This window comes from Morone saxatilis, unplaced genomic scaffold (genome assembly GCF_004916995.1).
Source record: "Morone saxatilis isolate NCDOM2014 unplaced genomic scaffold, NCSU_SB_2.0 Contig22, whole genome shotgun sequence".
Lineage (NCBI taxonomy): Eukaryota > Metazoa > Chordata > Actinopteri > Moronidae > Morone > Morone saxatilis.
In genome coordinates this window covers 21,813,197-21,826,051 of record NW_023339785.1, presented here as the reverse complement: position 1 = coordinate 21,826,051, position 12,855 = coordinate 21,813,197, and the positions used below count along the sequence as shown (strand labels likewise).

Below are 12,855 nucleotides of genomic sequence, written 5' to 3'. Positions count from 1 at the left end.
CATACAGGACACAAAGTAATTAAAACAGCATAAAACATCAGAAGAAGGCTGTTTTTACGTACAGTAACACGTACAGTTACACCAACTGGAGCAGGTTTACCGTTTGCTACTACATCAGGGCAGAGGTTTTGATGGAAAGAACTGGTCCTGTTCAAAGAAAAATGCTCGTACTTATAAACACAAAGCATCTGTGACCTTTTACGTCAATGTGGATTACACAGACTGAGCTCATCAGACTACGTGTCATCGTTATGATATCAACTATTACAGGAAGACACACACCATGACTTATGTGCCAGTTTATTTTTGGAGCCAGATTCGCTCCAATCAGTTGGTGTATGTACTTTATAAACTGACCACGATAACCAAGGCATCTATTAACCCTTTAATCACACTCATACCAGGTTAATATTTGATCCAGGCACAAGGACAAAGCTCTGTTTACTTTTAAATCTACAAAATGTCCTTCTATTACTGCCCCCCCCCCCCCCCCCCCCCCCCAATTACACATCAGCCTCTGAAAGAAGTCAGACTGTTCAAATACAACCAGTAGAAATCAATTAGAGGCTATTTTTAAAACAACATAAGTGTTGCAGCTAACACTTTATATATTGATCCAATTAAATATTCACAATGAACGGTGATTTAGCGACAGTGAGCCGATTATTATGCTCATACACACTCAACAAAAACCCAACCACTGGTATCGAGGACTCAAATATTTTACTCATTTATGTACAATAATCTGTCGTCTATATCAACCGGTTCCACTTCATTATCTCCTGCAGTGGAACAATATGCCATGACAATGCAAATATGCAAAGACAACTTTTATTTACAGAGAAGTCCGAGCTGCACATTTCATCTTGTAAAGCTGTTCAGTCGCAAACATATAAGAAATAAAACCCGCCTCCCTCCAAAAATCCACCTTTATACAGTTCTTTATACATGTGCACAATTTATTCTACTTTTGGGACATACTCTCTAATGGACAGGTAAAGAGATACAGAAGATACTTTTTTTTTTTGGTCTCATTCATGAAAAAACTCGTAGTAACTGTTTGTGAACCAATTTAAAAAAACACCACATTTAAATGTATTGTTACTTTACAGATGTATTAAACATATTGAATAATCTAACAATTTGAGGCATTCTTCGAAGTTGTAACATTATTAAAGTCGGTTTTATTACACATTTTTGTAACCCGTAATAAAGTAATAAACCAGAGGAGCCCAAACATTTTCCTTTGGAGGGCAAAAATTTAAACTTAATGGTCGATAAATAAATAATAATAAAGCACTTGTAGATGCAAAATGGTACTAGGATCCCAAGTTTCCTTAACTGACTGACTTACACTACACTACACACTTTGACTACACTATACTCACAAATAATAAAACCACATAAAAAATGATTTATATGATATATATATGTATATATATTTGTTAGAATCATCTGGCAGGTCACCTGGTTTGATTGACTGGTGATCAAACAGGTGAATAATCAGCGATCGAGCAGGTGACAGGAGACACATTTTAAATCAAAAGTTCCCACAAGCCTTACTCTACTTACTTCAAAATCCAGAAATATGAAATGTATCACTTCCTGTTCACAGCAGAGCTTTACCAGGCACAGACAGTTCGGGACAGCTACTGAGTAACGCTTCCATGAACTGACAGGAAGTTGAATCACCGTTGTATTTTAAACACAGACCAGCAAAGGGGACATTTAGTTTTTGTGAAATTTATTACAGATTATCAACACTGCATTCCTACATCTTGAAGCAACTAGAGGAAAGTGACGCTTCCAAAAAACCGAGAGTCAGACGGAGGAGCACTGGCCTGCTCCACTGCGACTGTAAAAATAAGGTTGAAGAAGAAAAAGATCTTTTAATGCTTCCTGCTGCTGGTTGCTGTTCTTAATGTATTGCCTGCTCAAATAAAGGTTAAATACATTTTTAAAAAGTGTGTTGCTTGCCCAGAAAAAACGTCTGCTTCAACTTTAGTCTGTGCTGCATGAACTGTGTGTGCTGTGAAAACCAGAATATCAGACTAGACTCTGTAAATGTGCTGAATCAACTCTTTGTAAACAGTCTATGTACCTTACAATATGTACTGAAAAGGCTAGTTTATTTTCAGCTACTTCCATCTATTCTTTGCATCATTTTGTCATTTTTTTGTTATTTACTTGAGAGCCTCAAACAGCACGCTTTTCCACCCAAAAGCTAAAATTGAATTGCGTAGAATGCCTTTAAAGGACCAGTGTGTAGGATTTAGTGGCATCTAGTGGTGAAGTTTTAGACTGCAACTAACCGCTCGCATTTGGATTTGACGTCCTGGGAATGAGAACCGGCTGTGAAGTGTGCAGGAAAAACTATAAAAGTATGAAAGAGAAATGCGAAAAGCCCCATTTATAGCCAGAAATCTACAGCCGGTTCAACATGGTGGACTCTGCGGAGAGCTCCACGGTGTCTGTAGATAAAAACGGCTCATATTAAGGGAATGAAAACACAATTCCTAGATTCAAGTGATTATAGACTAATGAAAACATACCTATTAATATAATTTTCCATTTCTGCCAATAGATCCTCCTAAAAGTTACACACTGGATCTTTAAGGGAGATACAGTAAATACATTCAGCATGAATTGAGGAGGTTATTTGGTTGTTTGTCCTAAGTCATATCATTCTGGGAATCATAGAAATAAGCAAATATTACGAATAAGATACTAGAACTAACTTTTATAAAAAAATAATTAGCTGTACAGTGTGAACAGGCTTACAGTTTTATTAACAGTGTCACTTTTAGGTACTGGGAGTCAAGGGAGCCCTGACCGACAGCAGTGCTATCTATGTTCAACCAATGGAGCTGTGACAAAGAAACACACTCAGTGCAGTGTATAAAGCTTAGGATACATGTACCTCTAGTTCACCTTTGTAGAACATCCAGAGATCTACTTTTTAAGTTCAGAGTATAGATTTGTGATTTGTATTGGGATGGGTGCTGCCTGTGGTTCTCTAAATCAGGGGTCTCAAATTCAAACTGAATTTTTATTTTAATTGTATGTGAAGGAGTAGATTAAATCGATATGATACAACTAGAAGAAAGAAAAAAAGGTGGATTGTACTATCATGTTGTGGCCGGAGGGAGGGCCGGCAGTTTGAGGTCCCCGCGCTAAAGTCTTGTACTTTCGGTACATGCGCTAAAAAACACTCAAACATTTGGTAGAAAGTGACAAAATTCACAGAAACAATCGACTTCCAGCAGCAGCTCACATTAAGGTGATGATACCTCATGTACACTTGGTCATTACAGTGATTGTATGTGATGCCTGATACATTTTTCTATATTTTATTTCTTTTCTCTTAGGCTCGGTGTGACAAGGAATGTGAAGATACAGGTTTTTTTGTTGTTGGTTTTTTTTACAGAAAATTACAGTGATTAATCAGAGATCACGTAATCACAGCAAAAACAATTTTAAAATGTGCTCAAAACAATATTATTACACACTCTGCAAATCAACCCGTGTCTCGTCTACACACTTCTACAGTAGTGCATGTGTGTTCGATCAGTTTCCTCTTCACACAAGTGAATCATTTCAGTGAATGTCTCCTATGAGCTGCTAACACCAAATTAAAAATCCACACATTGCAGTGCAATCAGTAAACTACTTTTGATTCACACAGATTAAATAATAAATGCGAGAAACACTATTGTCTCAACTCATGCTCGACCGTACGCCATGGGTCAAAATATCAGGATATATAACTGTAACGCACAAGAACTGGAATAATGTATACAGCAGCATTGGATCAATTGTAGCAACATGACAAAGTTTACACCACAGAGTCATGTTTGCATGTTTGGTAACCTTGATCTTTTTTTCCATCCAGACTCCACAAAATATTGCTTATAATATTAGCAGTGAACAACAAGCAGATAATGATTCATGAAAGTTTCATATCAGATTAAATCAAAAGTCATTACACTTAAAAAAGATTTGTCTCCTAAATACACCAAATGCCAGCAATGATTCGGAAGTCAGTCAAGTCTCTTTTAAAAGGTGGCAAAGGGAGTGATTTTAGTTTTTAGTGAAGATTGTCCCACCTATTCTATATTCTAAAATTATTCTCCTGTATTTCAGAGCAAGTATTCACATTAACAGCAAAATTATTTCACTCCAGTTGTTTAGATTTGAGACGTATCACATGAAGTTAGATCTAGAATAACGTCCAGAATTAGTGCCATCAAATTATTGCTGATTATACACTAAAAAAAAAACCAACCTAGAATATTAAATTCCATTTCTGCCAACAGAGCTTCCTATAATGTTACACACTGGACCTTTAAAGATGTGTAGTTTAGAAGCCGGCGATTTATGAAAAAACTTCCTGTTGAGAGTTTTAAATATTTGTTGGAATAAGGAATCTGGCTGGTGGTTTGCCCCTCCGCTCATCCTCACCACTTAAAAATCTCATTTACCTTCTTTTTGCTTTATGCTTTGCAAATCAAGGACAATAATATGCAAATTGTGTTGACCTGCATGAAGAGCTGCTGTCCTTAAGAATCCATGATATATAATGTTTGTGATGAGGACGTCATGGTGCCTGGCAATGATTCTGCTGTTCTGTGCTATTGGTTTTGACATAAAAAAAAGGTTTTCTAATAAAATCAAAGAGTAAAAAAAAAAAACAGGTTTATATAGACGAATCCTTGTATGTGCTTAATTATGTTGTTTTATAAAAAGGTCTCTTGTTAGCATATTACTGAGGGACAGTGAAAGTGTTTTCATGCTTGGGGCTCTTTATTTTTATTTTTTTATAACACGAGCCTGTTAGCTCTGAGAGGTGGACACATTTAAGTGGTTTTGAGGGATTATCCTGTTTGTTTGTCTAATAAAATATCAGAAAATGCATTAATTCCAGTCATTTAGAGTAACATTTGGTAGAGCCCATATTGGCATTTTTACTCTGCATCATATTAGGCTACGCACCCATGCATACGCAGTGTTTACTGTAGTTGACTGTCAATCAAACAGTTTGATGTTGTGCAATCAATCCAAGATTCAGAAGAACAATTGATGATAAATACCCCATCAACCCCCCCAAATCCTCAGTGCAGGCTCAAATGTAGAAACAGTGATGGTATTATTATTCTGATTCATCAAAACAGTTTAGTATAATGTACCTTTTCCTAAGCAACCTTTATGTGGATTTCAGTTCCTCTTTTGCCATCATGCAATAACTTTATACAACTAAAGGGCAGAGCTGAACCTAAGGAAAGAAACTGAGGGCTGTGTGAGGATATTTTTTCTGTAGTTTGTGTGTGTGTTTTTTTTTTATACACTTAAAGACATGCTGACCACTGACCAAGGTACTGGCCTTAGAACTGCAGTTGCTCTCCAGGCACTGCACTGTGGCTTTCAACTGCCGCTAAATAGTTCGGACAGGTCAAATGCAGAGGACAAATTTCCCTGCTGGGATTTTAAAAAACACAACGTAACTTGATAAGTTACACTACATGACTCACTCTCTCCCCCCCACACCAACCAGTGAAAAATGTCCATCAGTAACAACAATTCAAAAAAGCAGCCATCTGCTTTTTTCATTTCAGCGTAGCTTGGCAGCTTCTGTGAGGTCATCAGAGGACTGTGCATTGAAAATAAGCACTCACTGAACAATGTGTCAAATGGTAATGGATGGAAACTGATCAGTTCAAGTTACAATGCATAAAATGGTCGGCTAATTTGGCAAATGAAGGCACTGAAAGAATGAGTGTTTGATTAAATACATCTCTACACTGTACTGGAGTATAGAGATGCACAACATATTCCCGCAGCATCAGAGTCTCGGATCACAGAATATGAAGAGAAAGTAAGTACATTTCCATTTCATGAGGCAAAAAGCTGGTGAGCTTTGACATGAAGAGAACACACAAACAAACGTCTCCTTTGGTGCTGGACACTATCTGTCCTGGTTGTCCAACCTGAGGCCACGGTCCGAGGTGTCCTCAGAGGGAGTGTCTAGGACAGGATTGACAAACCCTTGAAATTCAGTGTCTGCATTGTCCTCTGGATGCGTACTCACAAAATCATTCTCCCACTCCAGCGCGTTGGAGTCCTCGGAGGCCGAGGTCGGGCCGCTGTTCATCTGCTTGCTGCCGGGCCTCAGGGCTGCGCGCAGGATGTCCTCCTCCGTCCGAGACCTCTCCCAGACCGGAAGTGCACGATTGATTCCTACGGCGCGAGGACACAAGCTTTTATTCTGACAGCAGAATTCACTAAAGTCAGAAAAGTGCTGCAGGCAGTGATCTGGTGCTTCAGAGAGAATCAAAGAAATCTGTTTCTACTCAAGACTTTCTAATCCGAGTTTAAAACTTTACAAACTACATTTAACTGTATTTGTATGGATTTAATGGAACCTAACTTAGATGCTATATATGTATGTAGGATCTTACAATAAGAGCTGACTTGACCATTTATATCCATCAGGCTGTAATACAAGAAAAGTAGTAGTGGGGAATAAATAAGAAAGTGCCATGAGCCGTAAAGTATAGCAGCCCTTGTGAAGCCAAAGGGGGACCCACAGTCCCAGAGTGCCCAGCTTTTGAACAATGCATAATAATACCAACAGCCTTTTGTAAACTATATTAAAATTAAAGAGATAATAGAGAAATAGGACGCACAAAGTGTGTTTTAATAGACAAAATTGACTGAAAATCTTTGCTGATTCATGTTTTCCTTTACATACTGACGTGCAGGAAAATTTGAACACTTTTGTTCCAAATGACACATCAGGAGGAAAATACAACTCAGTGACATCCCCACAGTCTGGCAACAGCACAAAGATGGCCGAGACGAAATGAATAAACAGACCGGTGCCCAAAAAACGGCACAATAAACTGAGATCATCAGATTTTACTGCTGATGTTTGGATGTGAAAATCCTGTCAGTTGTGAAGGATGCATTCCTCAGGAGTCAGGAGTCAGATAAGAGGGAAATGCATGCATTGAAAGTCTGAACTCCGCAACTCTATTTCCAGAAGTATTTAAGTCATACTATAGCTCCCCTTGAGCACTGGCTAAAGGAAGACCACCTGAGAATCCACAATTCGGATTCTGCTGAATAGCGACCAAGAAACCTTACATACTGACATGTCTCATAAATGTTATTCATACATTTGGATGGGACTTCTAAGGAAGGATTGATACATATGAGATATACTGGATGCACTGTGTACAAATGGCCTGTTCTGCCTCTTCCTCCTCCTCTTTGCTGCAGTGTCACTGAAAAACAGAATCAATCTTGGCAGAGAAATAACCGGAGTCCTGGTTCGGAGAAAGCTCTGAGTTGGTCGAATGTCAATCAAATGTTTAATGGATCAGTGATTTGAGACAGACCAAAAACTACTTCATCTTTGCAGCTGAAGAGTCAAAGGAAAGACTCAACTGCTCAGCAAGAAAACTTAGCTTTCCAGTTTGAGCTGAAAATGTAACTCTCACCTTCCTCGTCCTCCCACTCTAGATCCAGTGAGGTCCCGTCATCGTTGGTGGAGCGAGTCTTGGTGGTGAAGTCCCAGCTGCACTCTGTGTTTGGAGTCACCACGTTGGTGTCAGAGGGCAGTCCTGGAAACAAAGAGGCAATTATTGTGCATGTTACGCTTAAACCTTTTCATTCAAACGCAGTATACCCTGAGCTTATGAACAAATGTATGTATACCTGTAAATTAATAGTAATATAATTAAGGCTTGATGGTTCACTTACTGTTACTCCTAAAAGCCTCTGACTGGGCTTTTATATTCTGCAGGTGGACGTCAAAATCCTCCCCAGAGGTTTGTCTGGAACAGGCCATAACAACAATCAACACAACAATAACAGCAACCGTAAGTCATAACTCATAGCTTTGACCTCCTGCTGAGGTTTTTCTGATAACTGTTCTTTAAATTTGGATGAGACAAGAGCTAAATACTGCGCTCAGCTCTGTGTGCTTATAGCTCCTTTCTGGCACAGTGAAGATTTAGTTAAGCATTGAATTCTGAGACCGGATACCTTGTAGTGCTTTAATATCTGTTCTGCAGCCTACACACTGCGAGACTGCAGGGTCAAACAGTGTGCTCGCATTATTAAATCAATGTTTCTGTTTAGAGCTTAAAAAATGAATACTTAAGATCCCTTTAAATACATCCAGCACTACGGTCTATAAAGTATGTCTCCTTTAGTACCTACTAAAACCTACGCAGAACCACATGATCGCAGCTTGTCCTCAGCTAAACAACAATCCCGTTGTCTAATGAACTTAAATGACTCACTTTCTTTGCTGAGTTTCACCGCCGGAGCCATCTGCTTTGCCCCGTTTCCTCTGGGCAGACAGCTGCTAACAATAAAACCACAGATCAAGTAACAGATCAAGTCACAGAGAAGTAAAAAAGATCATATCTCCCCATGAATAAAATACAGACTATATTAATGAAAAACAATTTCAGTGTTATTAAGGAAAGGTGAGCAAATAACTTTAACAAAACAACACCAGAAAAAGCAGTGGGATGTTGAATGAGAAGCAAAGAAATATGTAAATCTTTTACAACAGTCCCATTTTCATGATAAAAATGAAATGAAAAACAGTTTTTCCTGCAGGAGGCCTTTTTCTGAAACAGTATAGGAAAGATAAAGCCATGATTTTGACCTCGCTGCAAGACCATTATGTGCCAATAGTCCACATTTCTCTATTCAGTGATGATAAAAGCCAGGCAAAAATAATTAGATTATTTGCTATGTGGGCTTCATCTTTTCCTCATTTCACTGCTTGTGCTTATGAATAAGGTTCATTTCCAGTTTTATGTCTATTGGCACTTTGATCTTTGCTGTATATTACACATCATTTACTGGATGTTATTCCATCCTGAAGTGAAATACATGTGTAATCTTTTGCTTCTCTAAGATAAAGTGATGGAAATATTTATGGTTAGCATCGTTCCATTGCAAATATAATGTGTCTAAAGGATTACTATGAATGCTTACAATGCTAAGAAGTTGTTTGTCAGGTGAAAGAAGCACTGAAACAGACAACAATATCCCCGACAGGACAACAAGGACTTGTTAATGAGGACAAAAAGAAGACTGAACAGAGAAAATATCAAGGTTTCCCTTTAAGAAGGCTGAGGACTTGCTGGGAAGCCTCTGCACAGGGCCAGCAGGTTAGAGGAGAAGTTGTTTTAGCCAAGCAGTAAGTCAAACTGGCAGAAGGGAGCGCTCAGTGCCGCCTCACCTCCTTCAATTTGCGTTCACGTGCCAACCTGGCGGCCTCACGCTGGGCGGCATTTCTAGCCTCTTCTTCTAGCCTTAACTTCTCCTCTTGTGCCTCTAACTGAAGCAGAAATAACAAAATGAAACAAACACAAAAACACAGAACAGAAAATTACAAAACAGAAAAAACAATGCAAGCAAATTAAAAATAAGCAAAAATATGTCTTAAACATAAAAATGAAATAACGGGGACTGTTAATCTAACAAAGACCTTTAAAGATGCTCTTTTTGAAGTTTGTCTTACCTCCACTTGTAGCTTCTGGTCTATCAGTCTCTGCTTGTCTGTGATGGCAGTGTAGCGGTGCTCTTTGAGGTGCTGGATCTCATCTTCACTGATGGGCCTTGTAAAAGAAATAAAACATACTTGAAGGTAAACTGCTCCTTTTAAAAACAATATTTTTGTAATATAAGAGCATAATATAATATATATATATAATTAGAGTACTCGTGATTATGTTTTTTAGGTTGACAGCAGGTCTCTTACCTCAGGCAGGGCTGTGGACTCTCAGCCTGCAAAGCAACAAACAAAATCTTACCAAACAGCAATGTGAAATGCATCTTCCCCGCTGCACTGTTTGACTCAAGTGCTACTAGTCTGGGACTCTGCAGACAGTAATTGAGTTACTCTCTGACTGCTGTACCACAATGATGGGTGCGCATCGGGGCACCCATCATTTTCTATCCATCAGTGGAGGATGGCTAATGGGAGTCTGACAGTAAAAAGTACCCTGGGAGAACAGCATAGTTCAGCTTTTAATTAGACATACGTCGTATACTCAAGTCTATTACAATTTAATTGGTTCCTACACAGCAATAATACAGTTGAGAGAAAACTCACTAACAATGTTTTTTTCCTTAAACTAATTTACTGAAAGGCTCTAACACACATCAGGAAGATCAGACTTACCTCATCGCTCTCTACCAGATTTTCAAACTGCAAAATTAAAAGTCAGAATTAGACATATAATATTATACTGAATCGTCATTATTTTATTTTATTTTATTTTTTACACATACCTCTATTGTGTAATGCTCCCCTGTGGTACTACTTCGGAAATATTTTGACCTGCATGAATAATAAGAGAGCATGAACACACCTGTAATGTTAGACAGTAAAAGGTAGACGATGGCTTAAACAATTAAAAGGCGGGGTAATGATTATAATCCAGTAAACTTGTTTTCATATTCAGCAAATATCTCCAGATCCACTCGCTTCCTGCTGTGTGTGAGTGTGTGTGTGTGTGTGTGTGAGTGTGTGTGTGTTTGTGTACTGATGTTTGCACACAGCCCTGGTTCTGTGGGTAACACAGTGTACACAGCCATGCTGCAATGACCACAAGACTGTAGCTTGTGATTTTACTGTGCTGACTAATTTGGTTTGGTGTCAGTCATTGGGCAGCTACAGTATCACAGTGTGTATGTATGTGTATGTATTTGTGTGTGTGTGTGTGTGTGTGTGTGTGTGTAACACAGTACAATGTGTATATATACATCTCATGTAAAAGCCTAAAGTCATAAATAAGTTTGGAATCTTAAAAATGCTTGGAAAAAAGTTAATGACTTTAATTAACGACCAAAAACCTGTTTTGTGGGTTTATTACTGATGTCCTAATAATGTGTTTACATGCAGGTATTTAAATTTGTAGCTCGGCCTGTGAGTAATAAATAATGAGTCTCTAAAGATCCAAGGTATGTAGGAATGTCTGCATTTAAGAGTTAATGGGTTAATTGTTTTTCAGATATTTTGACGTGTGACAGCAAGATTGTTAATAAAGGTTCCGTCTTAGAAATAATAACAGGACCGTGGAACAGGCTCGCCTGCAGAGAATGCAGCCATAATTAACATTATTGATGACAACTTCGTCTGCAGTGAAACTGGTCTATTGATCTCTTTTGTTTGAAACCTTGAGGCAAGTTGCACTCGCAGTGACTTCACAGCTGGCGGTCGGACGGGTTTTGTGACATAACTGATCGGGAATGTTTATATATATATCACGCGATTGTTCAAATTATTTGAAGATTGGTGAGAAATTGGTGAGATTAAATTGTGGTGTCAAGGCTTCAGTTTCATTTCACAAAAGTAAACATGCTTTGTTTTGCACAGTTTATAAATACAAAATGATTCTATAATGTGATAAAGAAAATTATTGTGAAATATTATAATTTATCTTCAAAAAATCGAAAATAAATCATGAGACAATTGCATTGTGAATCTAGTATCATGAACTGTATCGAACTGTGAGTTCAGTGTATTGTTACATCACTATAATTGACTTATTAAACCCCTTTTTTTCATTATGTCCTTGATTAAGTTAAGATTTAATAAAGTTTTTAGGATGTTCAATCTCATGTTTATGTCAAATAAAAATTCAAATTAAACTTTATTTTCTTCTTTCTCCAACAGTGTATTAAGTTTAGAACAAAACCTGACATATATTACTCCAGTTGAGATGGTTTCATTTTACAATCGTTAAAACCTGAGCTAATCAAATCAAATCTATTAATACAGCACATTTAAAACAAATTAAAGTGCACAGCACATCTGTAAAAGAGGCAAAGCAAATATGTGCACACATTTAAAAACATAAAAACAGAGACTTGTAAGAACAATACATAATAAAAGATATTATATTATACATTTTTATATTTATAAATGCCAATCAGAGCAGCACTAGAACTACTACTGTATCTGTCAGCTCCAGTATGTGAAAACAGCGATGAATGAGTGTGAAACATCTTGCTGCTGGAAGAGAAATAAATCCTCTGTCATCTAAAAGCTCCAGGGACAGTCAGACAAAAAAGAAACATCAATTATTAACATTACATTTGGTGACACAAGGGCCTGCAAACAACGCCAAACACAGAGAACTGGACCTAATATAAGCACCAGGGTTGAGATTAAAGCCAGTCTGAATGAGCAGCCACACACATTAATCTACAGTCATTAATAAAACACTATAAACAACCCTGGATCACTCTGGGCTCCCATTTAATTGGACTAGTGAACTACATGTCCCGACTGTTGACAATAAGGGGTGGGGTCTTGATCTGTGCTGTGTGGCTGCAGGTTCGAAACCCACAGAGGTTTACACAGCAACCTTTTATCTCTCAGTGTCACAGCACCCTGACACCAGGCCTGCACACTCAAGTGTTATCGCCTCACCAACTTTCAGTCAGCACAAAGTAACCGGATACTTTTTTTTTTTTTTTTTAATGCTAACAGTTAGCTCACCTAGCTCCCATTTTTTTTTAACTCAACTCACCCGCCTCCTCTCTGGATCCGGTTGGCTTCTCTCCTGAAGAGCCCGACACATTGTGCCCAGCAGTTACCCATCGCATTGTCAAACTGTGTGCTGTTATCGAGCTGTCCGAGCCGGTTAATGTGCTGCTGACAGCTGCTGCTGCTGCTTCACTGTACACAGACACATCTCCAGAGGTCTGCAGCCACTTCCTCATCCTGCTTCCTCTCTCCACACACACTGAAGGCCCAACACCGCCCCCCACTGTCCGTGTGTGGGCGTTTCATTATTGTTTCTTATTTAGGGTTTAGGTTAA

General features: G+C 38.4%; 1 protein-coding gene across 2 annotated transcripts; it reads right to left on the bottom strand.

The window, feature by feature from the left end:
- Positions 1 to 706: 706 nt before the first annotated feature.
- ap1ar (adaptor related protein complex 1 associated regulatory protein) lies at positions 707 to 12,759 on the bottom strand. Of its 2 annotated transcripts, none has more exons than XM_035669274.1 (10): positions 12,564 to 12,759; positions 10,318 to 10,366; positions 10,208 to 10,234; positions 9,785 to 9,810; positions 9,545 to 9,641; positions 9,263 to 9,361; positions 8,307 to 8,371; positions 7,762 to 7,835; positions 7,500 to 7,622; positions 707 to 6,234 (listed from the first exon to the last, which is right to left on the bottom strand). In XM_035669274.1, the coding sequence occupies exons 1-10, from the start codon at positions 12,632 to 12,634 to the stop codon at positions 5,963 to 5,965; spliced, it is 903 nt and encodes a 300-aa protein (XP_035525167.1). In that variant the 5' UTR covers positions 12,635 to 12,759; the 3' UTR covers positions 707 to 5,962. The 2 variants fall into 2 exon arrangements, with proteins under 2 accessions (XP_035525167.1, XP_035525168.1); XM_035669275.1 differs by having other exon boundaries at positions 3,337 to 6,234; positions 8,307 to 8,368.
- Positions 12,760 to 12,855: the final 96 nt, after the last annotated feature.